General features: G+C 45.6%; 1 protein-coding gene across 1 annotated transcript in view; it reads right to left on the reverse strand.

Moving 5' to 3' along the window:
• exoc4 (exocyst complex component 4) overlaps positions 1 to 26,551 on the reverse strand; it is an 85,938-nt gene that overhangs the window by 15,934 nt on the left and 43,453 nt on the right. Inside the window, exons 12-16 of the mRNA XM_079294086.1 lie at positions 16,634 to 16,736; positions 16,139 to 16,255; positions 5,415 to 5,551; positions 4,216 to 4,371; positions 2,374 to 2,552 (exon numbers count right to left, since the gene is read on the reverse strand). Of these exons, the coding sequence (XP_079150212.1) occupies positions 2,374 to 2,552; positions 4,216 to 4,371; positions 5,415 to 5,551; positions 16,139 to 16,255; positions 16,634 to 16,736 (692 nt within the window). The remainder of the gene's footprint in view (positions 1 to 2,373; positions 2,553 to 4,215; positions 4,372 to 5,414; positions 5,552 to 16,138; positions 16,256 to 16,633; positions 16,737 to 26,551) is intronic.

Below are 26,551 nucleotides of genomic sequence, written 5' to 3' on the forward strand. Positions count from 1 at the left end.
ACACACACACACACACACACACTAACACACATACCAACACACACGTAGTCCGTCATCAGCTCGGCAAACACTAAATAATGAACAGTACGGAGGCTGTCCCAGCATGATAAGTGACTGCCCTATCCTTCCCATTAGTGCCACCCGCCGGAATTAATGATAATTATGTCACGTCCCTTGCCATACTTTTATTGAATTCTTATCTATGAATAAACGAAGAAAGCCGGCCTCAGAGTGAGAGGGAATAATAAGAATATCTGAAAAATTCTCATTTCATTATTTTATGGCTGAAAGAGAGCAAAACAGTGCGAGTTCAACAAGCAATCGAAGCAAGAGAGTTATGACCAGATAATGCCTGGAGCCCTCTCTCTCTCTCTGTCTGTCCCTCTAGGGAAGGTGCATTGTTTTCCAGAGCTCTGCCAGAGGACCGAGATACACAAGTTCCTCCAGAGTACCGTCACGCTATAACTACAGGGGCGAATGAAAGAGCTGCATGAAAAGACAAAACATTGACGTACGTTTTACAATCAAATGTGGCGATTACTGATACGGTTTTGATCCAGTGCTGTCTGGAGAACATGAATAAGAAATAAAAACTAAATGGACGTCAAAGTGCGTTTGAGCCTTTTTCAAGGAAAACGGAATCTTCAACAGCATCATCTTGTCAAGATTGATGACATTCTTAAATATTGAATGAGCCTCTTAGAACGACATAAACAACGCATTAAATAAACATGACTGAAGAAAAATAGTCTGACATCCGTTTGTGTTTTACTGAACATTTATACCGCCAAAATAAGAGGCCGCTACTCAAGAGTTACAGAAGAAAACCAAACCTGGCCCGACTAAGAGTGATTGATGGGTAACGCCTCGACTGCTGTGATATGATGTTGAAATATATGATGTTGAAAGATATGAACTTGAAGAATAATATTCCAAGATGTTAGAAGCTCCATGAAGAGATTAAGCATGTTCTTCAAGTGATGAGGATAAAAGCATTACTGTTAAATGAGTAGTGATTAACACGATCTACATAGAGACAAAATGGATAGAAACACACACACACAAACACACACACACACCTCGTTTTGATCAATGATACAAAAGTGATGACTGAGCAGGGGGATGTATGAAATGCTATGAAGTCCTAAATTAGAGTAGGCATTTATGCGCACACACACACACTGGCAGAGCGAGAGCAAAGAGTGTGTGTGTGTGTGTGTGTGTGTGTGTAAAGTGCTCTTTGACCACTCCAGTAGAGAAGGTAATGAGTGTGTGATAATAACACACTCAAACAAGAGCTTAATGAGGCACAGGTAAGAAGCGTTGCAACAAAAGTGCTGCAGCTAAGGATGAGAAAACTTCCTACGCCCCCGACTGTGACCCTCCATAAACCATCCGGACAATGTTGTTGGTTTTTGAATCTGCAGTGATGTTCTGATCAATAACTGCTCAATGACCTGAGAGACGAGTAGCAACGTCTCCTGAAAAACAAACGTCCACGATGTTATATTTCTCTCCAGGTGTCTCCAGGGTTTACCCATCATACTCCCGAAATCTGTTGGATGCGATGTGAAAACACACACATATACTCGGTCTTTTCCTCAATAACCAAATTGGGGGAAAAAAAACAAGAAACTGAGGATAGAAAGTGACAGGAAGGATAATCTAATTTCTGGTGCAATGCAACCATTTGCCGAGCAGAACTCATGTGTCGAAGACAATAATCAAGTTTACAGCAACAGATGTCTGCGTTGGCGTCAGTGTGCCGAGTGTAGGCGCAAAATTGACTGCATATGTAAATACTAGTGTCGAAAATATCACAAAGTTCTTCCTAATTTAAAATTCATCAACTGAGTCACACCCACCAGTCAGAAGGAACAAGAAGAATCCAGTTCGTTAGGTGATGATAATCAGCATACAGTCTGTCAATCACTGTGCATACACCTAGTGACGCTCCAGCTTCTTGCCTATATGCGTAGATGTGACAGCTTCATTATGCAGAAGAAGTATGAGAACTCGGATGTGTTGGTTTTTGCCGGGAGAACTAGGAGAGAAGGAGACGAGGTGAGGGGTGATGTTCTTCATTAATGTTCAGCGTTAGCCTCGGCGGAGGCGATGCCAAAATAAGTACCAGGTACTAGCCACAGTTTTAGTCAATGGTAACGATCGAGAGAGAGAGAGAGCCGAGTCGTACCATGCAGTGACTAAGAAGTCAGCATCAGCATCGTAATAACTGCTGGTTGCTCGTCATAACTGCTGGTCGAAGGGCTTCAGAAGCAATGATGTAAACTGTACCGCACTGACAATTGGCAATACAAAGAAAAGAACAAAGCGTCAACTCCTTCCATATCGTCCATATCGTCCCTTACTCACTGGAGGCATGAGGCAGGTTGGTGAAGAAGGTCTTGAGGCGACTGGCGAGCCACTCCATGCTCTCGTGAAGGTTGGCCAGCGCCTTCAGGTCACTGACGTCCCGCAGGATCTCATTCTGGGGGATTAACTTGTCTCCAAGGTTGCCGGTCAGCACCTCCGACTCCTTAGCAAAAGCCGCGCTGTATGAGAGAGGAGAGAGTTAGAACGCGGCATGGTGTTGGCAAAGAAAAACATTATTTGGCAAACACTCATACAGCAAACACCCTTTTATCAAAAATGACTGCTATCAAAAAAAGGGCTTCGACAATTACATGTTTGATGTCCAAGAGGCAAGCGTATGAAAAAACCCTATAATCAGTCTCCAGCATGAAGTTTTCAGAAAATGATTGGTTTGCTGGTTTGCAGAGGCAGTGAGTGGTTTACATAAATGCTATAATAGAAGACAATTTTCATGAAATAAAACGTAATGGATTGCTGAAAGTAATGGATGTGCAAATGTTTGCTTCATCTGTTTATAAAGTGTGTTCATACGGCGTGTGTTTATTTGAAGAGGTTTGAAGTTTTACGGTAATCCCATGCTTGTGTGCACAATGATGCGTGAATACGGGCAGTGACGCACAAACGTCCAAACTAGGTGATCAGAAACAAGACGTATAAAAAGACAGAAGTCAGGAAGAAAGGGGCTCAAGAAAGTTACAGGGCTAAAAGACTTTAAAGGACTTTAAAGGGAGGAAGTTGCTCGTGGCTAAACAGTCGGGGGGGAACAACAGGTGAAGGAGCGCATTTAGAAGTGGAAGACAAACAGACGGCAGAGATTTACAGGCTGGAAAAACAAAGACAAAGACATCAAAAAACCCTTTTTTTGTATATTTGTGGTTTAAGGACACTTGGCTGGTTAACTGGCACCAAATATGGGGCGAGAGCGTGGAAGCAGCACAACTGAGTCCCAACGCCGCAGCGCTGCAAACACATGACATGTGGACCGGCCTCCAGAGTCACCGGGATGCCCGCAAGATCAAGATCTATTGAACAACAAACGGGTACAAAGAAACGCCAGACACACAAACGCGCATTCCCTCGCTCGCACACAGCCACGTGTAGTTTATTAATGAGGCTTCATTAACGCACTGGGTTGCCAGTCGTGCAGAAGCTAATCCCCGTTTCATTGTGATGAAAACATCTTCGGCTCTCAAATCAAACAGTGTTATTGTCTCCCCCTTGCTATCTCTGAGTCCTCTGTGTGTGTGTGTGTGTGTGTGTGTGTGTGTTTGCGAAAGGGAGTATGAGAGCGGGAGGGAGCGTGCACACAACAGATTGACTTTCTCTGGCCACATAACCAATTTATTTATTTACTTTACTATTCCGCTTCGATGAGCTCCAGTGTTCCCTGAAGAGTGCGCACTTTCAAAGGCAATTTCGATAAGACGCCCCCCCCCCTCCTCCGTCTGCTCTCCTTATATTTTCCCATTTTGTTCTTCCCTCGTTTCCTTACTTCCTTCAGATAGAGGGTGTTTAAAAGAGCAATCATGACTTATTTTATGGGTGCATCTTAGTCAACAACAGAGGGTTCAATAATATGCGAATAAACGAGAAAAGACGGGAGGGAGGGATTATTTGCGTGATTGCGCAAGTGTGGTGGTGTATGTCTACTTCTCCTTGTGTGTGTATGTGTGTGTGTGTGTGTGTGTGTGTGTGTGTGTGTGTATAGTGTGCGCTTGTTACTCTACTTGTTTGAGAATAGGTTTTTTTTCAATGACAGAATTGTGATTGTGCAAACACATGGACATCTGCACGTTTATATGAAACAGTACATATGTTTTGTGTCTGTGTTCGTGAGCGTACCGAGTGAAGTCCTCTTCATCCTCTCTCTTCTGTCGCGTCTGTCTGGGTTGGGTCATATTTGCCCAGTTAGGGAGCGACTGGAGCAGGCGACTGATGTCCTCGTCTTTGGACCAGGAGGCGCTGATGGTGAGCTTCTCCTCACACTGGACCACGCCCCTGAAGACACACAGACATGCAGACATTCAGACAACGTAACATGTGCACCGCTGTTGCTCTTAACAGACACAAATAATGACAAGATGATGAGAAGAGACACGATTCAGCTGCACAAATATTGGCGTGCTACATGCTAAAATGTTAGTTCGATCAATACATAATTACTTTCAACATACAACCAAGGCTGAATGGAATTCATTCTTTATATTTAGAGGTTTCTGTCATGTGAAATTTATTTTTTTTTTTTTAAATCAGGGATTCCCAAAAGTAACACTCTGCAGGACCAACAATGTTTGTCCCAAAATTTCACGACATTCCACCAAAAACTTGCGACGCAGCAAGTGTAGCTCAAAAGTAGTCAACTGCATTAATATTAAATACAAGTCAGGTAGCTGAACATGAGCATCTGTACTGACATTAAAGTGGTTTTACAGCAGCTCTGATTTGCCGTGAAGAGATATTGGGGCAGCCTGCCAACATTTATTTGCATTGTGTGCATATGTCTGGGTTGGAGAAACTGCTTGGTACTGCAATTAATGTCATAAAAGACCTTTACACGAGAGAGAGACACACACACACAGTCTTGTTTATGTTTAAATGCACACAGGAACACAAACATATACGCACACACACTCTGGCAGCCTCGGTTGGGTTCATCTTTATCACTCCGAGGCCCCAGTGAGACTGAGGCTGACCTGTGACGGAGTCCAGATGGACTCCCAGCATCTCCTGGCCCATTCATCACTCCCTCTCCTATCCCTCCGTATTCTCTAGCCCCCCCCCCCCCCCTTCACCTGGCCAGGTGTTACATGGTCCCGGTAGAGCACAGATGGATGGCCTTTCACAGCACCAGTGTGTGTGTGCGACTGAGTGTGTGTAAAAAGAAAAGAAACATTCAAATCTAATTCCATATTTCTCAATGCTGTGAGCCTTCATAATTTAAAGAATTAAAACAGTAAAAACGAATCGTTAAAGTGGCTGTAATACTCTAGATTTCAGATCCTATTGCAGGTGAGCTAGCCTCCTCCTCCTCCTCCTTTTACCTGTAACCCGTGTTGCAGATTTCCTTGTACTCTTTGAGCTTGTCGCAAACCATCTCCAGGAACTGGTTGGAGTAGGCGCTCAGGTCCTGCATCAGGCTCATCAGATCCTGGATGGACTTCTCCACTACCACCGTGCTCTGGAGGCAGAAACGGGAGGAGAGCAAAGAGTGATGGGTTGGTTTTATTTAGACAAGAACATGTCAAATTTTGGACGAAGAGAAAAGGAAGTGACACAGAAAAATAAAGGAGGACGGTATGCAAGTGCTCATTCGGATCCGGTCTGCCGCAGTGGCAGCATAACCGGATGGCTCCAGCGTCGCTCGTCTATCTGTCACCTGCGGCTGGACCGATGACTGGTGCTGGAGAGCTTGTCAGAAGTTGTAGCACCGTACTGCATGCAAGTGAATCGGTGTGAGTGCACATATTTGGGTGTGTTGAAAACTTCTGTGTGTGTGGATTTGTCACAGTGCACCCATCACCAGGAGCCAAGGCAGGGCTGTGACAGCAGCCATTACAGATTAGCCACTCCTGCGTCACTAATAGCTGGCCCGGGAACAGCAGAGCAGCTTCGTGTCCCCAGACACGCTCACACATGCACGCAGCGAGCTAACTTTTCAAAACACACACCTTTGAGCAATTCAAGAGCTGTTAAATGAGATTACAACTCAGCGGGTTCCAGTGTGGCTGCTCCTAGCACTTAACCAATCTATCCTACATCTCCAATAATAGTGATAACTTGCTATTAGTCTGGCAATAGCCCTGCCACACTCACGCCGAAACTCGCTACGACTACAAAAGCAGCAGAGTGTGTGTGAGAAGCGGAGCAATCCCGCACAAAGATTCCCAGAGGCGGGCTCTTAAGGTTAAACACACGATTTCTATTCATCATTCATAGATTCCTAATATCCATCTCACTCTTAACTTAATACGGAGTTCCATTGTTTAGGTGTGAAATGGGAAAAAATAAATAATAGCTTTGTCAAAGATGAATGAAATGGAAATGATATGTGGTGAGGCGCGAACAACTGCAGGAGGGGGAATGTTTTGGCAACGAGAGGCTCGTACTTGCTTTCTGGTGTTGCCTGCCAGAACCGAGCAGAACACACAGACAACCAGATAATCTATTCCAGAGTCAGCGCCTCGTTTGCTTAACAGTGGAAATACAACACGGTGTCTGCATGATATCAATAATATGCCTGAATCTTAAGACAGGTCAAATTAAAATGTCTCCTTTTTTTAAACTGAAGTAACATTCAAGGCCGGTAGCGAGATTCCTAAGTGGCTGGAAAGACTGTAGGGGGCAGTGGTGACTGTAATTGATCATCAGAAATATGGAAAGACCCCTGAAGTGATAAAATGATATCAATATTAATAGCTCTTACTGCGTTCCATCTCAGGCAACCACACACACACACACACACTCCACTGAGGGGAGTGATGATCCATAGCGGTGCCCGTGCCCATGGAGTGCTAACCAAGGCCTCGTCTCTGCCAAGGGAGCACCCTTTGCTGTCCATGCCTGACTCCCTGTCAGCCTGCCAGGGTGGGAAGAAACACACAGACCCTGCAGGAGGGCTCGCCGTTAGTGCGGCTGTCTGGCAGCAGCTCCCAGTGTAGGCTGGTGGTTTCATGAACCATGCTATTCTCACCCCGTGGGCGAGGGTATAAGCAGAATCATTATTTTGGTCATTATGTCTGACAGTGCCATACATATTCACTGTGCAGCCCAGTTTATTTTACTCCGTCATTTTGTCATGTAATGTTTTTTGCTTCTTCTAATTTAACTGGGAAGGTGGTCCTCTGTTTTAACAATCAGCCTCAAGTTAAAAATAAAGTGCGACGGTTTTTATGATCTGAATGACGTGTTAATAATTGAATAATTTGGATGAATCAAACTAGATTGATTTCGTACATACATAGCAACAATCCTTTTGGGAAAACAGTAAGAAAATAACATCAAGTACTGAATTAAATAGCATATATAAGAATAAGGCAAATGTGGAATATCCAAACAACTGATCATTTAAATCCTGTTGCATCAGATAATAATGAAATCAGACATAATATAAAGTCTCATCCGGGATGTGCTTCATAGTGTAGCCTTAATCCAGCTGCTGTAGCATAAAACACGACATTAATCCTAAAAAAATGACAGAAATATGAGAAATGTAACATTATGGTGTACAGAATTTGCCAATGTGTTGATGTGTTGTCAGAATTACAACTGTGGCCCTCCCCTCTTGCCGCCTCGACTTTGAGACACAGAGCTCGACGGCGGGCCAAGCCACTGAATGGAGAAGAGTAAACACTGGATGTCCGATCCATTCCCGCCGCGCTCAGCTCCCTTGTCTAATTCTGCTCATTTAACACAGCCATTTGTCTTAGGCAGCAGAAATCATGAAAAAGTAATCAAGGGACAGATTGAGAAAAAGGAGAGCACTGAGAGAGAGAGGTACAGAGAGGGTCTTGGGCTACGTCTCCTCCATCTTTCTTCACCGTTACAGAGGAGACAACATCCACTGTGGAGGCTTCTCTGTCTATCTTAATTTCCCCCCCCCCCCCAAAAGGTCAACATACATCATGTGAGAAACACCCACAATTCTCCTGCAATTCCACTTCGCAGTATTGCATTACCCCTCAAACTGAGCCTGGTTGCACTTTGCCTCCACTCTGTTTCATCATTAATAACAGGAAAAAGCATGGTCATCAAGGGGAATTACACTCGCGTCTCGCAAATGGATCTGAGAATGTGCGAGCGGTAAACTGCAGTTGTTAAAAGAGTTTAAATGACGGTCATGGCCATAGTGGTTTAATGACAGCGAGAAGACAGGCCTTGCACTCAGAGCGGCGCCTCAGCGGAAAAAGCCGTTAATGCACGGTCATCACTGCAGCAACCACGCTGAGCTGCTGCTGAAAGTAGTTATTTCCTTTGACGGAGTGAGTAAAAAGCTAAGATGCAGGGAAGGAAATGAATACAGTTAGCAGGGATATACTCCTCTGTGTTGCTGTGTTTTCTTACCTAAGGTAGAAAAAGGAGGGTACGGAGAGGAAGCGCTCACTTGGACTATCTAAGTGCACGTTGTGCGTGAATGGCAGTTTGTTTTAAAAGGTTTCTGTGATGAAGCGGTTGAAGAGGAGGGGGAGACCCGAGGGCCTCGGGTTTGACTCTGAAACGGATCACGGATTTTTCACCGTTAAAATAGTGTGTGTGGGGGGGGGGGGGGCTCAGGGTTCAGAGTGTTTAACCCCCGTGCTCTTTGCCATTTCACTCTCACCCTGAACCGCTGACTCGTGTAATGCCGATCCCATGCCATTCACATGTCCGACTGAATAACACACACTCAGCAGTGCGTACACACCCACGCGAACCAAAACACATGCAGCGATAACCTCCGTCCCGCCCCCCCCCCCCTTTCTCCCACGCACAGGCTGTCCCTCTCCTGGGTAAAAGGGGGAGCAGGGCATGAGCGGGACATCGTCTTGACACATCATTCATCAACGTCACAGTCGAGAAACACTCCGAAGACTCCCGACGCACACCGGATGGCCCTCCAAGCTCGTGCCTGCTCGACCACGACACATGCTTCTTTGTGTGTGTGTGTGTGTGTGTGTGTGAGTGTGTGAGAGAGAGTGTGTGGGTTTGTATTCAAGTTTGTTTAAACTCTGACAACAAGGCAGCGTGCCTATGCGTACTGAAGTGTGTATAATGTCACCAAAAAAAAGAAAACATGGCAAAACACGGCCCGGATCCCTTATGGAGTTTCATTCAGTCATTTAAAGTACAATTTGAGTTTCTCTACAAAACGTTACTGTCTGATGCGTCTTATAATTTCAAGATTTCAAGATTTGGACTACCTTCCTCCGGAAATGTAACACTCAACGTACTGCTAAGCCTTTACTTGTACACAGATTTACACACGCACACACACACACACACACACACACACACACACACCTACCTAGGTTCCTCCTCCAGTTTATGACCTGGACGTCACCAATCAGGAGCTGTCACCTCTAATCAAGTACGAGTAGTCAACCCTCAGATGGACTGCAGTATACATTATAACCAGCACTGGTATTTGCACATGATTTTCATCAGTTTTGGGGTAAAACCTTTATGTTATGCAAACTGAATCCTAGAAGTCAACGTGGCTGGCTATGATTGAATGATCCACTTGGGACAAACGTATGTATTTAACTTTGATGCTCCCAGTATGGCGGGAACACATTTTACTCCGAAGTCAAGAGACATAGCGTCTCGGTAGACATAATTGAGCTATTACGAGAAAGCGTCTTCTTTTCTACCTCCGCCATCATCCCTTCTAATGCAAAGCTTAATGCAGTGTTTATAAGTGTTCTAATTGAGAGATGAGGAGCAATATCACACTTGGCTGATCACAGATGGGCTTCCATATTACACACACACACACCCACACCCTATTTAAACTCGCACAAAAACCTAAATGCAGGGTGAGATATGGAGCTTCTGCGTGTGCTAACCCTAGGAATCACCCAATAGTTCAGATTTGATTCCACGCAGTAACCCAAAGGTCTATTCATCACACACTCCTTGGTGTTTTTCTTCTGGTGGGTGTGAGATGCGTCGTTGCCATTTTATACATTTAATTAATCAATTAATCCAGAATTATTAATCACATCACATAAGATATCATAATGCTGCTTAATGTGTTCTGTGAGGGGGGGTAAGTTCCTCTTTGTGCCCGATTAGGCCCTTATGGAGCCATTGTATTGGTGCACGCACACACACACACACACACACACACACAGCAACGTGTGTGCTCACAGCAACAAAAAGATTGTTATTTGCAAATTAACATTAACAGAACATTCAAGCTGTAACTTTTATCAGGCGCCCACAGCCAAGACCTTCTTTCAAACCAAAGGGCATGTTTGTGGTAGAGCTGACATTTCAACTCCTCTCTCTCTCTCTAACCCACTCACTCCAGAGGCAAAGATTATGTCTCCTTACAAACCGAGACTCTGTCAGGGGGAGCGCTGAACCTGTACTACCTTAGGCTGCAGTTGGTGAGGTTGGTGTTTTTCTTCTCACTCAATGAAATGCTTTCTCTTCCACCACACACACACAGACACACACACATTGTGTATAATGTAATAATTTCTGGCGTATAGATGTAAAAAGCATCAACAAAGCACAGCTGTGTCACATTCCCGTGGCAGTGGCAGGTTTGCGGCCCGGGGCAGCTGGGTGAGAGCCCTCGGGAGAGGATGTGTTTGGTGTGAGATAACCAGGCGGAGGTGGGTGGCGGTGTTACACCTTGAGCGGTGAGAAGAAGTTAGAAGAAGAAGAAGAAAAAAAAAAGGCTTTGGAGGTGAGCTCGACTCAAAAATGCTCCGGATTTCTATTTAGTAGAAGAAAAAGTGACTTCTTCTACATTATTGTTTGAGAGCAATTTATAAAAGACAATACCGGTAATACCATTACATATTGCAGTGTGTAACATACTGTGTATTCCAGTGCTAGATTTGCTCTTGTTAACTTCCTACAGATGTGAATATAAATCTGTACATTTAAAAACATTCGCAAATGAAAATTCAAAAAAAATCGTTGCGGCCCGACGCCGTCGGTGCTCGGGCCCTAATTACTCAAACACGTAAGTAAAGAGCTGGAGGATTGATGATAAAGAGTGCAATCAATGAAAACTCATTCCTTCATCCTACCGCCTCTCTTTTGACCTTTTTAAGAACATTCAGAGCGGATCGGACCAGTTTGAGATCCTGCACATCATCGCAGTTCAAGTCAGGCCAAGACGAGAACACAGAATCCAATAATCAGCGGAAACGTCGCCTTAGTGATCGCAACTTAGTGTCTCTTGGGAGTGGAGGAACAGGAGATTGGAGGGATTCATTTCAAGTGCAGCCCGAAGTTGCTGCGAGTAAGAGTGGTATGTTTTTATTGAGGCGCCTCATCCCTTGATAATTCTTAACAGCTGTAAAATTGTCGACCGGATGCTTCGGCACAATCCATTTCAAGACCGATAATGCAGTAGAGGGCTCCGCAACACATTCGGACCAAATGGGAAAGCATTTCGATTTTTTATTTTTACGGTGAGCAGGCCTATTTTAGCTGAATTAAAATTGTGCCGTTTCGCTGAGATTCGCTCTTTGCTAATAAACACGGGAATGGCTTTAGATTTTGTTTCTGGTATTGGCATGTGTGTGTGAGCGCGTGTGTGTGTATACAAACCACCCTAATACCCTCTGTCCTCCTCCTCCCACTTGTGTCCTAATCGCAGGGCACTGCCGATGCAGCTAACAGGTGTATTGTGTTGTGATTGCTGTGTCTGTTGATGGGAGCGCGTGTGCGCGTTGGATGATGGGGAGAGTGGGGGTGGGGAGCCAATCAACAGGAAGCATTCGGCCCCCTGCAAATAAACATTGCCTCCACACATCATCACAAATAAAAAGGTCAGTGTCATTACGGTTTCTGGCGGTGGGTGTGCATGGACAACTGACACGCGTATATATGCGTGTGTCTGCCCGGGTTCCACCCTCCCGTCTCACAAGGCTACATGTGAATATGAAATTTAAAAAGGTCAACATCATTAGCAGGCCATTGGCAGCTGAACGCATCGGCAATACAGTGAGCGCTCGGGCAGCTGACAGAGAGTGAATGAAATCAGTCTTCATGTGGCTCCAGAACAAGTTTTGTGTGCATACAAAACACGGGAAAACAGGCAAACACATGCGCGTATGAATAATGAATGCAGGGACACTTGCTGCGCTCTCACACACACAGAAACAAAAGGACTAGTTTGCGGCTATTGTTCGGGGATGCTGGGGACGAAGCTGAATGATGCTCAGCTGAAAACAGAGCGGGCCGATGCGTAATGTAATTGTGGCTCTGGCGTAGTCTTGGCTGATGAAGTAAAAACCCGCAGAACACAAACAATTAATCGGCACTCACGAACACAAGCGCACCGTACGAGCGGGCGCGCAGGTGGCTCGACACCACCGTCTTTGCAGGCGTTTCTCTTGCTGTGCACATTGTGTGCATGCTGGTATGTTAGTGTGTCACAAAGTGAGCGTGTAAAGGGGACATGGGGGGTTCCAACAAGATTAATGGAGCCAATCTCCAGAGCTATTCAGCAGAGTGACCATACCCTCCCTATCCTACTTTCTGTTTCTATTCTATTCGCCATCTCTCTAACCCCCCCCCCCTCCTCCATTTCCCTCGATCTAACTCTAATTAAATGAATCAATCAGTGGCAACACCAAAGCTGGACAGATGGCATCGCCCTGCTGGGGCCAGCAGCATATATGCGGCTGTGTGTTACTATACTGTTGGAGTCCAGTCCATGAAAAATAAAGATAAGCAAGAGAATGGAAGGGAACAAATATGGTCACAATAAATGAAAGACAGAACAACAGAGACATCGAATAAGCATGAAAACAGAACAGACTGATTTGTGGCTTGCTTGCCTTTCTCCTTTCTTTAACCCGAGTGCTCCTCTGAAGACTCATCAGCTCAGGCTATGCTGTCACACAGACGCATGCATGGACCTTAAGCTCTCCCACTGAACGATATACTGTCCCAGTCAGCTCTTATCTCATGCGCCGAGTGGACAATATATAGCCGGTGCCAGGCTCATCATCGTATCATTCGTATGTAATATATGTACATGATACATAAATGCAGTATTTGACAGCGCTGGTGCATAGTGATAGGCAAATCATTGCCCATATTGCTCGTATTTGTTGACCTATACGCCCAGACTGCATAGGTATGGCTTATTATGGAAAACTGCGAAGTGTCTCCACAAAGTCACTTTGGCCATTTCTACTGGTGCGATAACACAGACCAAAAGGTCAGAGCAATCATATTACATGAACGTATTTAATAATATCCAAACGTTAATGCTCTGGAAATGCATCTGGAAATATTGGTATCATGCTGTGAGAGGGCAACAACAGCCCAGAGGTAAAGCTATCACACAGCAGCGTCAGAAGCTACATTTCATGCACTTACTCTTTCACGCCTGCTGTGTATCGATGAGTCTATGTGCCGTGGCATATGCATGTGCAAAATGACATTTCTGTTTGGCTCCAAACTCCTCGACTCTATTCCAGAACATGCAAACCGCTAATGTCTTCCCCCAATTTAAACTACTGCACACATCATCAACCTGCGCTTCAGCGGTTGCAGAGAGAGCAGATGCGTCTATAAAATGTGCCTCCCCCGCGCGCACACACACACACCCACACACGCACACACACACACCCACACGCACACACACACACCCACACACACACACACACACACCCCTACCCCCCCTATGAGTTGTTCCGTATGCGGCTCCAGCTAAGGTGTATGAGAGAGTGTGTTTAATGTGGTGTAGCAATATTGAGCTCTCTCTCCCTCTCGCCAACCACGCCGGCTCGGGTGCCAGCGGTGTGTGTCTCCCTCTGATAGCACCTGGCACAGAGAGCACCGTGGCACTTAAAGGGAGCGCATACAGTTAATGTGTGCACGCCAACACGCTCGCACTCGAGCCCTCGCGTATAGATACGTGCGCACAAAGACACACAAAACCGCATCTGCTCCATTATTGGAAACTAGCGACCATTATATGGTGCGGTCACTGTAATCTTTAATTATCTGTTGGTAGATTCCCCACCTGGCCGGTTAGAAGCTCCTGTCAGAAAATACCCGGTTAAGTTTATACTTTCAGGATTATCAAAAGCCTTTATCAAAAGCACTCGTGACAACTAAATGAATGAAAGATAGAGACCAAAGAAGCGAGCAGTCTGTCACAACAGTGACACTGAGGATGAAGGCCATCAAACAGTGGGAAGGCTCTCAAGTCAGAGGACCGAAAACACCACCACACACACCCACACACCCACACACACACGCACACACGCACACGCACACGTGTAGCAAAACAGACCCACAGATACACACAAGAAAACAAGTACTAGAAACGCACAGCAATGCCATCCTGACCCTGGAATGTGAATGGCAGGAGAAGGAGAGCAAAGCTCTTTTATTTAGCCCAATTAAAAAAAGGCAAAAAGCCCAAACAAAAGGAGTGTTTTATTGCACTCCACACTATCAGCAGAAAGGCTCATTAGCCACAGCAGCATAATTAGCAAGATGCTGCACTGCTCGTTAAGGAGGGGCCCGAGCCGTAAACAAACCCTGCTGAACTCCAAACGCCCACGGTCTCTCGCTCTGTAATGATCTGCCACCGCTGGTCCCTCCCTGTGAGAGAACCAGGCACACACACAGGAAGGCTCTGACAGAAACAAATACACCGCAACACACACACACACACACACACACACACACACACACACACACACACACACACACACACACACACACACACACACACACACACACACACACACACACAGATATCCAAGGTCTGCTACACAAACACCCACAGCACAGACAAAGTACCTCTCTGGGACACTTTCTTCCTTGACAACTGCATGGACACACACACACACAGAGACGCATCACACACAGAAGTGCGTGTGCACGAGAAACATGCATTTTTACAATATTGCAGACAAAGAGCATCGTACAATACCGAAAATTCTGAATATCTGACGAATAGGAAATCTTGCCAGCTGTCTGGATCTTGACTTTGGCACCGCGGTAATCTTCAACCTGCCATGAGCTTGTGTTAAATGAGAAAGACTGGCAAAATAAGCTCGATGAGCCTGTGGTTTAATGCGGTGCAGTCAATGAGGCAGTCCATGTTTGGAGTTCAGAGTTAAGTTTAACAGGTTTTGTTTGGACCGTTTGCTTTAAATCTATTCACCTCTGTTGCATTGGGACGACGGCACGTATTCCAGAGGTGGATTTCGGCACACAAATAAAACAAAATGTGCTTTGAAAAATAACAGTCGACGTAAGGGAGGAAGAGGAAATATGATTTGTATGCGATTTGAGTGAACTGACGACTTCCGAGGGAAAAAATTGAAAAATGATTCTCGCATAGACACATCCACAGCTTGCAGCGTTTAGAAAGACATCTCTAAAATAAGCACAAGCACAAAGCAATGAAGCGAAGCTATATTCCACGGCTGCTGGTGTGGCCACGCGGCGACACAGTCACGGTGCGTGACACGAGTGCATTTGACGACTCCTCTGGTAGGTCAGCTATCGTAAACTGGCTCTCTGTAGAAAAATGGCCCTGCAGGAAACAGCGAACGGTAGATCCAAGTGTGCCAATGTGTGCGTGTGTGTCTAGTTATATAACCACCAGTTAACAACAGCTGTAAACTCAAAGATCAAGCACTATTTCAGCTGCAATTATGATCCTGTGAGATAGGTGGCAGGGCGGGCCTAATGAGCTGAGAGCAAAAGAGAGAGAGGCTGAAAGGGTGTGTGTGTGTGTGTGTGTGTGTGTGTGTGTGTGTGTGTGTGTGTGTGTGTGTGTGTGTGTGTGCGTCTGTCCCTGAACCTATTGCGATCACAACTGCAAGGTGAACGTACTCAAGAGAGCCCTCCTCCATTGAACAGCGGTACAAAGGGGAAACGGTGCCAAACAGGCAGTGTTGTTTTCTTTCAGCCTCTCTAACTGCTCACATGCAGCTATGCTACACACACACAGTGTGCATGCATGTGTGTGTGAACTTGTGTCAGCAATAGTCATTTGACACCTGTGCAAAACCCCCTCATGTTTGGTATATATTTGGTGTCTTGGGAACGTATGCTGGATGTTGCTCACCTGCAGCAGCGGCCTCTGGACGCCCAGAACCTTCATGGTGTCAGCGTTGGCAAGGATCTTCAAAGGGTCAGCTGCCTTGCTCACTGCCATAATTTCCTTGTTGATCTCTGTTCGCACCTAATGGTTCGGAGACGACGTTGAATGGAATAAATTATGCCATTGTGTTATCTAGTTCTATCAATTTCTAGAAGTCCTAAAAGGGAACAGTACCAAATTGTGACCAATTGGCTTCCAACACCCCCACAAAAATCGAATATAGTACAAAACGTCCCCGCGATTAAGTAACAAGAACAGATTGTGACTTTCAAAAACACTGTAAAAATGTGTTTTTAACAAAAATGTGAGCAGCAGTCTGTTATTTAGTGTTACCAGCACCCCAGAGCTGAGTTTGTTGTTGAAAAAATGTTCCGATGTCAATCTGAAGCATTGCTTTGACTGCCGATATGCCACTCTGTCAGACAATCTACAAGGCATCAAATCTGTCATTTCACTCACCTGGTTGAGGAAGAGGTCGTTGATGTAGTAAGTGAGGAAGGCTCGGAGTTGGCACTGCTTGGCCTGACCCGGCCCCATGTTCATCTCTATCTCCTGGATGAACCTGAGGAGTCGAGGCAAACAAACAATTCAGAACACACCAACATCACAACCACCTGTGAGCGGGGCTCATTCACCACCGTAGTGTTACCACAGGAGCAATGAGACGGGCTTGTGACCAGCAACACGGTGACCTCGCATCAACGGGTCCGACGGCGGCTGGAAGGGGTTGGACCCGCCGTGGGGAACTCGTTTCGGGAAGCTCTGTACGACTCTCAAGGTGTCTTTGAGCAAGGTAGTTCATGTAAAAGAGCTGCAGAGGAGATTTTAGTCAGCCTGACTCTCAGATGTGAGTGTGTGCAACTTGTCTGTAAAGGAAAGTGAACTAGAAGGTAAAATAACTGCAGATATCAGGGCTATTTACAGCGTTAATGACACTAAACAATCAGAGGTTCTGTATGGCTGCTCTCTTAATTCCGCCAGAAAGCTGATTCCCGGTTGTTCAGATCGGGTCGGACAGTAATGTATGGGTTCGGTAGAGGCACACTCGCACCTCGTTTGTCAGAGAATCATTGGTCACTGGCCTCGTCTCGCACACGCCACGGGGCAAACCTTCTCAAGCGCTTAGCACGTATAAATGTGCAAATAAATCAAACTCCTCACAAAAACAATTCTCTGACCTACAGGACCTGTAATATGTATGACCTAAACTTATAGAAGAGAGCGAGAGCGAGAGCGAGAGAGCGAGAGAGAGAGAGAGAGAGAGAGAGAGACAGAGAGAGAGCGAGAGAGAGAGAGAGAATACAGGAGTTGAGCTGCAAAGATGACTCTTGACGGTGATTCGGTTGGATAAAGGAGGACGACTCCATGATTGCATAATGGATGATTGATTAGCTAAAGGTAAGCCTACATGTACGTACATGTACACATAAAAAACACATGTAGACAAACACACGAGGCGCATATGCTGCAAGATCACACGACTCAGCATCGGTACCCAATTAGTCAGCAAGAGCTGAGGCCAGTGAGCGTGTGTGTGTGTGTGTCAGAGTGAGCAAGAGAGAGACAGAATGAGCGAGGAACCTAAACCTATTCTAAATCCTTCATTGATTCCCACTGAAACTCCACCACAACAGAAAGTTAAGCAGGAGAAACTCTTCTGTGGCCTCATTAAAACCGTCAAGCTTGCAAAACAATGGGGGCCAGATATACAGCTCCTCTGTGTAAATATATAGAGAGCAACTGAAACTCTCCTCCTTTACAAAAAGAAAAGGCAATTTCTGCTGACAACTTAATTTCCAAAAATTGATCCGAGGACGAACGTTGGCCAGTTTGAGACGTTCATCGCGTCCTTCTGAGAATCCATCCCCGGCTGTCATTATTGTCATTGTTTCAATACAAAGTGCCAAGATGATGGATTCTTCAAGTTAGCATGTGAGCACAGATGGATTTTTGTAGGCAGGGGTGATAACGTTTGAGTAATGTAGCAGGGGACGAGGCAGTAAAAACGGCTCCGTCTATCCAGACGGCCATCTGGAGCCGAGCCGCGGCCCCCCCCCCCCTTCACCAGGATACCGAGCCCATGGGTGCTGGGAGGAAGTTTAGCCAAGCTAACCGGGCTAAAAGGGTCTGCTGGGGGCGGGCAATGGTTAGCACACCCAAAGCGCACGTTGTCAGCAAATTTACATTTTAGCAGTATGAGGTTTGTGAGCAAGGCAACATGCATTAAACAGAATGTTTTCTCAGAGGATTCAGAGGAGTCATCTTGGAATGTAGAGACGCAGGGGCTGGTTAAAATGCAAATGAGTAAATAAGACGGGGCAGAGCACAGCAGAGCTCAAAGACTTCCAAATGGATCCTGAAAGAACATCTCTCCCAGCTCATTATCATTACAGCTCCCAAATGCTGATGACATGCTGCATAAGGGAATAACAGCTTCTGGTGGAAATGATGGCGGCGATAACAAATGACACCAAACAAGTTAACATACGCGCGCGCACACACACACGGAGACACGTCTACACACGCTCAAAAGCTATCAACTTGTCTGAACTCCAAATTAATCGCAAACCACCCAAGGCTGCACGAGGCCATTTGAAGAAAGTCGTACTTTGTGCCAAACCTCCGACACAAAAACACGGAGAGACGGCCTGACCTCTCGCCGAGACTGACTGACAGCCTCATTTTGATCTCTCAGGGCTACAACTGAGCACGTCGGTCTGAAATGACATTTTCACCAGCTGTCATGAGCTAAGTACTGCGCTACTATCTCTCTGGCTTCAGGTCCCTCTTTATTGGCAGTGGGAAAAAAGTTCTGGATGAAGTGCAGAGCCTTTCTACATCAACCAGTCAAAGCACATACCAGACATGTTTGAAAAAAAGGCAATGCAACCCTGTTTCACGCAGGCAGGTAACCTTCAAGACCTGTTATTGCTACTGGAATAAACATGACTGCACAGGCCTTACATCACAGGCGTACCACACTACATAACAGCCAAGACAACAGGAACCACAAATGGCATGCAGGCCTTCAGTCACCTCAAAAACAATCCATAGGGGTGCTTTCAATTCTTTCAGAACCACCAGAGTTCAGTGACGGCGTTCGCGTCATCTTCTGAGGCTGTTAAAGTTGGACCTGATTAACGTCGTCGGTGTCTTTGCCAGGTGATAACAAAACACACCAGTCAACCATATGGCAGCTGTACGCAGGCGGAGGTGTCGGCCAAGTCGCAAAAGGAGACGCGCCGCAAGAGACACAGCGACGGCTTCACAGCGTGGCCTCGCCCCTGTGTGTGAAATCTTAATAACCTTAAATAATCTGCTTATCTACCCTCACACACACACACACACACACACCATTTCCAACTGGCCTAAAAATACTGTGGCAGACATTGACACAGACTGGCGTGACGCAAAGGTTGTAAGAGCAGGCGTCGATTACAAGGAGGGAATTAGAATTAGATCATTAAAAAAAAGGACAAGAAGACCAAGACGGTGTTTGAGGTGCCGGCGCTAATTGATTCACGAAATACAATAATGAGGGCTTCTGATGAAAGTAACAATAAATAATGTGATACCAATCAAACTGTTACACAATGACACTAAAGAAGAGCAGATCTTTTGACGACATAGAGCTCTGCCATGTTACTGGCCTAACTGACCCATGAGAGCATGAGGTAAATGTATGTGAGACTCGTGGTTTTAGATTTAAAACATGCATTTGTGTGTAAACACAGCAACTGGTTTAATTAGAGCTGAAACAATTCGTTGATTCACTGACCAGTACAATCATTTGGAAAATATTCTGATAGATTCATAGTTTTAAAGAGTTTGACCTGATGTTTGATGTCCATCCACCCCGACCTCCTCCAAACCTGGACTTTCATTAAACGTGTTCGTGATACATTTAATACAAACGGAATTCGGTAGATAACACGTTCCCTCAAAGCAAGTGGGAATGCAGTGTTGTATGGGAAAGTAATTTTTTTGGAGACCGGGATGCAAAAAAAAAAAAAAACACATGCACACCCCTATAGAGTCACATTCTGAGGGAGTTTGCCGTAATATCTCCGTCTTTCGTCTGGATCCAACATGGCTGCACCGGTGACACAATCCAAACCCAGTTTCTTAGCAGCAACTGCCGTTGATTGCACTTGACAGCATGCAATTATCTGTCATTAGGAAACAGATGTCAGAGCCTAGGGTCTGGAGCTGGATAATTGTAGATGCCATGCCCTGTGTGTGTGTGTGTGGGTGTGTGTGTGTGTGCGCGTCAAGAAATAACATTCTTGAATGTATTTATACCAACAGGGATTTGGCTAATGAGTGAACCCACTGCATCCCCATGGCTCTCTGATCATTCGGAGAAAGCCACGGTTTGATTCTTTAAAGATGGCAAAACAAGATGAGAACAGACAGAAATAAAGATGTTTTATAGCAGCGGCTCTGAATTCATTTCCCACTGGAAACTAAACCTGACGTAACAAATGCTCCTTTAAATGGAAAGGGCTGGGATCCCATCATCCATCTCTATCTGCAGCGGCGGCGTAATGATGGCAGAATGAGAGCGTGCTACGATCGATTAGAGACTCAGCATTTTTTTTTTTTTTTAAATCTCCCAGAATTCCCTCCAGGCACGAACCCATCAGCTATGGTGAATTCTGATTTCGCCGCCCAGAGAGGAAGGCTTGTTCTGCAAAGACCTGTCACACGGCAAGGACAGGACACACTGAAGCGGAGGAGGAGGATGAGGAGGAGCGCAGGCATGTGTGTGCGTACCTGTGTCCGCGACACATACTAAATCCCTCAGTCTCTCTCACACACACACACACACACACACACACACAGTCTTGGGCCGACATTAAAATGTACGGCCAGATGTCAATACATCAATACACCACATCCAGTGACACTCGAAAAGCACTTATCGTAATTCCATTCTTCCTGCTCGCAGCACCCGGCCGCTTCACGAAGACTCTGAAGTCATAAAAGGATTTTAATGGACGGGGGTCACTTTATGGGCTTTATGGCACTGCCAACATTAGCTTCCATTTCATCGGATCAGACAGTAAATAGATAGAATGGCAGCTTTTTAATTGTTACCCAACTGCACATTCAATGTTGGTTCTCTGAGATTATTAGACAATCCAATACACAGGAGGACTATAAAGACCTACTCAAGAGGTAGTACTCAGCTGTAGCACTGCATTAAAGAATAAAACAACTAAAAACCAAAGAAAGAAAAATTCATATTTTGCATGGCTTGAACACCTTTTAACACACAAGATGTGTTGCTTAAAAAAAAAGATAAATTCACCTTTCAGTTAAATGTATCAAGACACCACAGCAATTACCACCCCCACCACTGGATGGCACTGTGTCAGCTTCCTCCACCAGCTCAGGCTGCACTGAAGTCGCTTTTTTTTATTCATTTTTTTGTTATTACAAATGGTTTTGAGAAAGAATTGAGATTCCAGTTGGGTGTGTGCCATCTGAAGCCTGTTCAGGATTTGTTGCAGTGTGTGTGTGTGTGTGTGTGTGTGTGTGTGTGTGTGTGTGTGTGACGGGACGAAAAAGACAAAGACAGAAGGAAATAGATGGGCGAGTATGTTGTTGTTTTTATTATGAATGTGACAATACTGCGGGTAATTAAGTGTACCAGCGTGTGTTTTCATCAGTGCCTGGTGAAATGCATATGGTCTTCCCACACACCGCCCACGCCTCTGCCAGACTCCCTGCTGTTTACATCCCGCTCTTGCCCCCGACGCTGCATCACTCGCTGAAGGCTTTCGGTGTATTCGCACATGTGTGAGAGCATGTGTGTGTGTGTGTGTTTCTGCAGGCGTGGGGGTGGGGGGGGCGGATATGAGCGTGTGTTTGTTTCAGAGAACAAAAGAGAGAAAGAGAGTGGTGCCATGGGAAGGTGCACAGACGCATTATGTAAATGATGTGCGTGTCCACATGCTTACAGCAGCAGGTATAAATGGGCTTCATAATCAGGACCTTTCCTTGGGAGAGCGAAGCTAATGGGATATAAAACAGGACAGCACAGCCTCTGCACAGACCAGTAGAAGACATACACACTTAAGCTTTCCCGTCGCACACAAAGAAAAAAATCTGCCGTTCACAACTGAATGAAAAATATATTTTTTTAGCTTCCCAAAAGGATTTTTTTTACGCAAAGCTGCCCCCACGAGATAAAACATGCCTACAGAGCTCCTTTTGGTGGAACGTTGTGCGAGCCAACTCAACAGGTTTCCATCTACCCAAGACATGAGCAGAATCAAACCAGCTGAATTTTGGTTTATGGAATGTGTGCTTGAGTGAGGCCTCTTTCACAGGATGATCACAGGTGCAAACAAGAACATGAATGGAGTTTCATTTCGCCGCTTCCGTTTCAGGGTCCTGCTGTCGTGCATGCCGGCTCACTGTCAGACAAAGTGTCACGGCTTACTGGGAGCCGGGATATTGTTATTAAAAGACACGTGTGCTGCTGTGCTGATGTCAAAATGTGTGCTGTGACAAAAGGCCTATATATCGTAACCACATTACAACCAGAGCTGTGTATGGATACAAGGCTTACAGCTGTATCCCAGTAAAATCACCATGGCTGCTCCCATTGTGTCGTACCGTAGTTTGAGTACTAACTGAACTAAATTTAAATACCGTGTCTCTTATCTTTTCTTATACATAAACTTTTGACATGCCTCTGCCGACGCTGTAAAAAAAGAGTGGCAACACTGATATCAAGTAACCTAATGAGACACAGAGGTAAACTGGTGTATATCTGTATATTTGCCACGTATGTTCATTCTGTGTGTGCATCCATTGCTTGCATGCACATTTACACCAATTTCTGTCAGTGTGTGTGTGTGTGTGTGTGTGTGTGTGTGTGTGTGTCTGTGTGTGCTGGTGCATCGCAGTGTGGTGCAGACCAATTAAAACGGGGGAGATTGATGACCAGGGGCTCGGAGTAGCAGCGGCAGCGGTAGCGGTAGCAGACAGCTGCTTCCTGCAGACAACAGGAAATGAGATGGTCTTGTTTAGCTGACGCTGCCAACACCAACACCACAGAGCCTCAAAGACAAATCACCCCCTTACCGCCGCTCGTGGCCTACTCCTCCATCTTCCTGCGGCGTGCTCTCCACCCCTCCATCTCTTTATCTCTCTATAATTGTAGCCCAACGCTGTCGCTCTCATTAGTCTTTTCTCTCAGAGCAATACGGTATCGATAGGGAGTACAGATGTGCAAAGACAGATGCCGTCTCTCTTATTTGATCCTTAGCAGCCAGGTAAAGCCTTCAGACATCACTTGTTTGGCATTTAATCCTGGAACTCCACTGTGGATTTCCAAGGAGTCCACTTAAGTAGAACTGTAATGTACAGTGAAGCAGTGAGAACCAATCACGCGGTCAGCTCTGAAGCGTTATTACGAGAGTAAAGTCCAGTTTACCTGCTCAGTGATATCAGCATGCTGGGGAATTATGGTCGACTGCTTTTGTTGTTTATTACTGAAGGTCTATCCAGCGCTGCAAAAAAAATCCCCCTCCCCCCCCCACGCCACTAAAACTTGCCTTCAAAGACACACACCTTCCCTGGCCTTGCCTCAGGCAAGGAAATCAGAGCAGCAGGGGTGCAAACCTGTCCGCCGCTGGTTCATTCTCATTCACAACGCCGTTCACAATTTCAGTGGACCACATCTTCTCGATTTCTCAAGGTTTGTCACTGAAGTATGAAGTTTCTATAATGGACCGTCTCCGCTGCCGACTGAGTGGTAAAGATGGACTTCACAGCTTCACTAATGAGTCTTTAATGGCTGGTGAGGATCAGTTAATATGATGCTAAATAGAATAGCAGCATGAAATAGTGCGGACAATTACATGCTGCAAAATATAAGCTTCTAATTCGTGTCGTATGCTGCCGAATCTGCTGCTCTTCATTAATAGTTGGGAATATTGTAAAATATGAAGCACCAAAGCAGTTGTAAAATGAAGTGTTGCATTAACCTCCCCACGTGGAACATAAAGCACAATTACCATTCACTTTTAATAGCAGCTAAATATTGCAATATTCTTCTGTTTTCTTCTTTTACTATCTCGTTAATGGAGAAGAGCTGTGGGAGTCTCCACTCTCTGACATGCATCACTGACCCATTAAGACCACAGAGTGGCAAAGATGCCTTTAATGTCACAACGGGAGGCGACCTGGCCTGAATCGCCGCTTTTGTGCTCGAATCGCCGCTTTTGTGCTCACTCCACAAAGTCCGACAATCCGGACAGAGAGGGGGGTGACGGCGCTGTGCATGGCTGGTCCCATGGTGTGCATGTGTGCGGATCAATGTATGGGCCTCTTCAGGATGCCTGTTTTCTTAATGACAGGCCCCAATTGCTTAGTTCAGACACACACACACAATTCTCTAGTCAGATAGGCAGGTGCAGGCAAATACTGTATCTGGTCTGATTGTACTCTGCGCAATGCTTAAGTATTTAAGTGTTCATCTCCTCCTCATAACACAAGTCTGATTAATAAGCCGAGCATTAAGTGGCCTCCCACAGGTGACATTTACAAAAACAGTGGGAAGGGGACTGCTTTATGAAAGTACGGCAGTAATTAAAAACAAAGCTGATCGAGTGGAATACAAGAACCAACGCGTCAAATGACTATTATTATAATAAAACGGTATCCACGGCTTATTCTAGGGTGCACTCACTTTGGCAGTTTAGTCTCTTCCAAGAGAGGTTTGCCTCAACATCCATATTCAGGTCGACATGAATGGGTGAATGATCAAACTCTGGTTTTGGGCTCTATAACTCAGACCTGCAAACTCTGCATCGGTGTTTCACAAACGTTTTTTCAGTTTTTTTGCCCCTGAAGAAAATTTGAATTATTGTATAACTAGTCATTAAAGCTGCGAAGATAAATGCTGGAGTAGAAAGTAGAACATTTGCCTCAGAGATGTAGAAGTATAGTGGCAGAAGTAAAAGTGTTAAAGTGTCATTTTTCTCTCTGAGAGTCATTTCTCAGTTTCTGCAAAAGCTGAAGAACTTTGGGTCAAAGGAAAAAGCAGTAGAAGGAGGCTTTAGACCTAATTAAAGTGAGTATATGTAGTGGCCTGAACACAGAGCCAGAGATAAAGCAAACACGACAAAAAAAAGAAATCATATGCCAATACGAAGCTCATGCACGTTCTTCTGGGCTGTCTGTATCTTTGGAAAAGTCCTTTAAAGAACTTCTGAAATCGTGAATTAGAGCAGCCGGACGAGAACCGATAAAACAAAGGGAGTCAAAATGATGAAATGAGCGTGAGCTCCAATCTCCTCTGACCTCGTAAACACAGACACGCCCACACACATTATGCTCTTTTCTCATCAGAGTTGATGGTGATGATAGTCTTTCCGAGCCGCCGAAGGACACTCGTGGTCCAGCGAGTGACTCAGCGAGACTGAAATGGCAACTATCCCCGGGAGAGCGAAGTGCGAAGGCACTTTTCAATTCCCCCGAAAACGACTGAGAAAAACACTTTAACCTGCACACACAGCGCACAAACGGCTGGCAGCAAAGATGGACACGACGAGTCTATTTTGGCCCAAAGGGGAGAGTGAACGGAAAGTTGCCCCGCGGAAAGCAGGCAAGCGAGGTCAAAAGGACTGTTGTGAGGAGACGGCAACGCTTTTGATCAATCCTCAAAGATGCAATGGCCACGGGTGAAAGACGAGTGATACAGCGCGTGTAAAAACAACCAAAAACTAGCTTCATCTTACGTTCCGATGCAGGCGTGTGTGTGCTACGCGCTGTATTTTCTCCATAGCAGCACAGAGTGCCTGCACTGCATCGTCTCATAGACGCCGAAAGGTTGATGCATTCCCCCAAACAGGTTGTCAGGGGAGCGGCTTCACATTCTCCTCTGATTAAAAAAAAAAAAAACCTTTATATGAATCACCTCGTCTCCTTATCTCCTCCTTTCTATGTCGCACCCTTCATTTCACTGCCTTTTTCTCTCCCCTTGCTGTCATCTCTGGTCCCTTATCCACTGCAGCGCTTTAGACTCTCCCCTCTCCCCCCTATTTCACCTGCCCCTCTCTATTTTTACCACTCAATTGCTGTTATCTCTCCACGGCCCCGTTTCAATACACTCCCTCCCCTCCTAGTCATACCTTTCACTCCATCCCTCTTCTCTCTCTCTCTCTTAGCCTTCCACTCCATTTAGACTTTTATGTTAGCGTAGGACTTTCCATCCTGTGGCGTCCAGGTAGTAAATTGAAATGGTTCTGGGGGCTCCATTCAAGCCTGATTGAATTTAAAAAGAGAAAGTACCATAAAGAGAACTGGTGGTGAGAGTTCTGTAATGCACTGAAGGGCTCCCCCAAGCCATGACAGGAG

The sequence above is a fragment of the Melanostigma gelatinosum genome (assembly GCF_949748355.1).
Source record: "Melanostigma gelatinosum genome assembly, chromosome: 22".
NCBI classification, from domain to species: Eukaryota; Metazoa; Chordata; class Actinopteri; order Perciformes; family Zoarcidae; genus Melanostigma; species Melanostigma gelatinosum.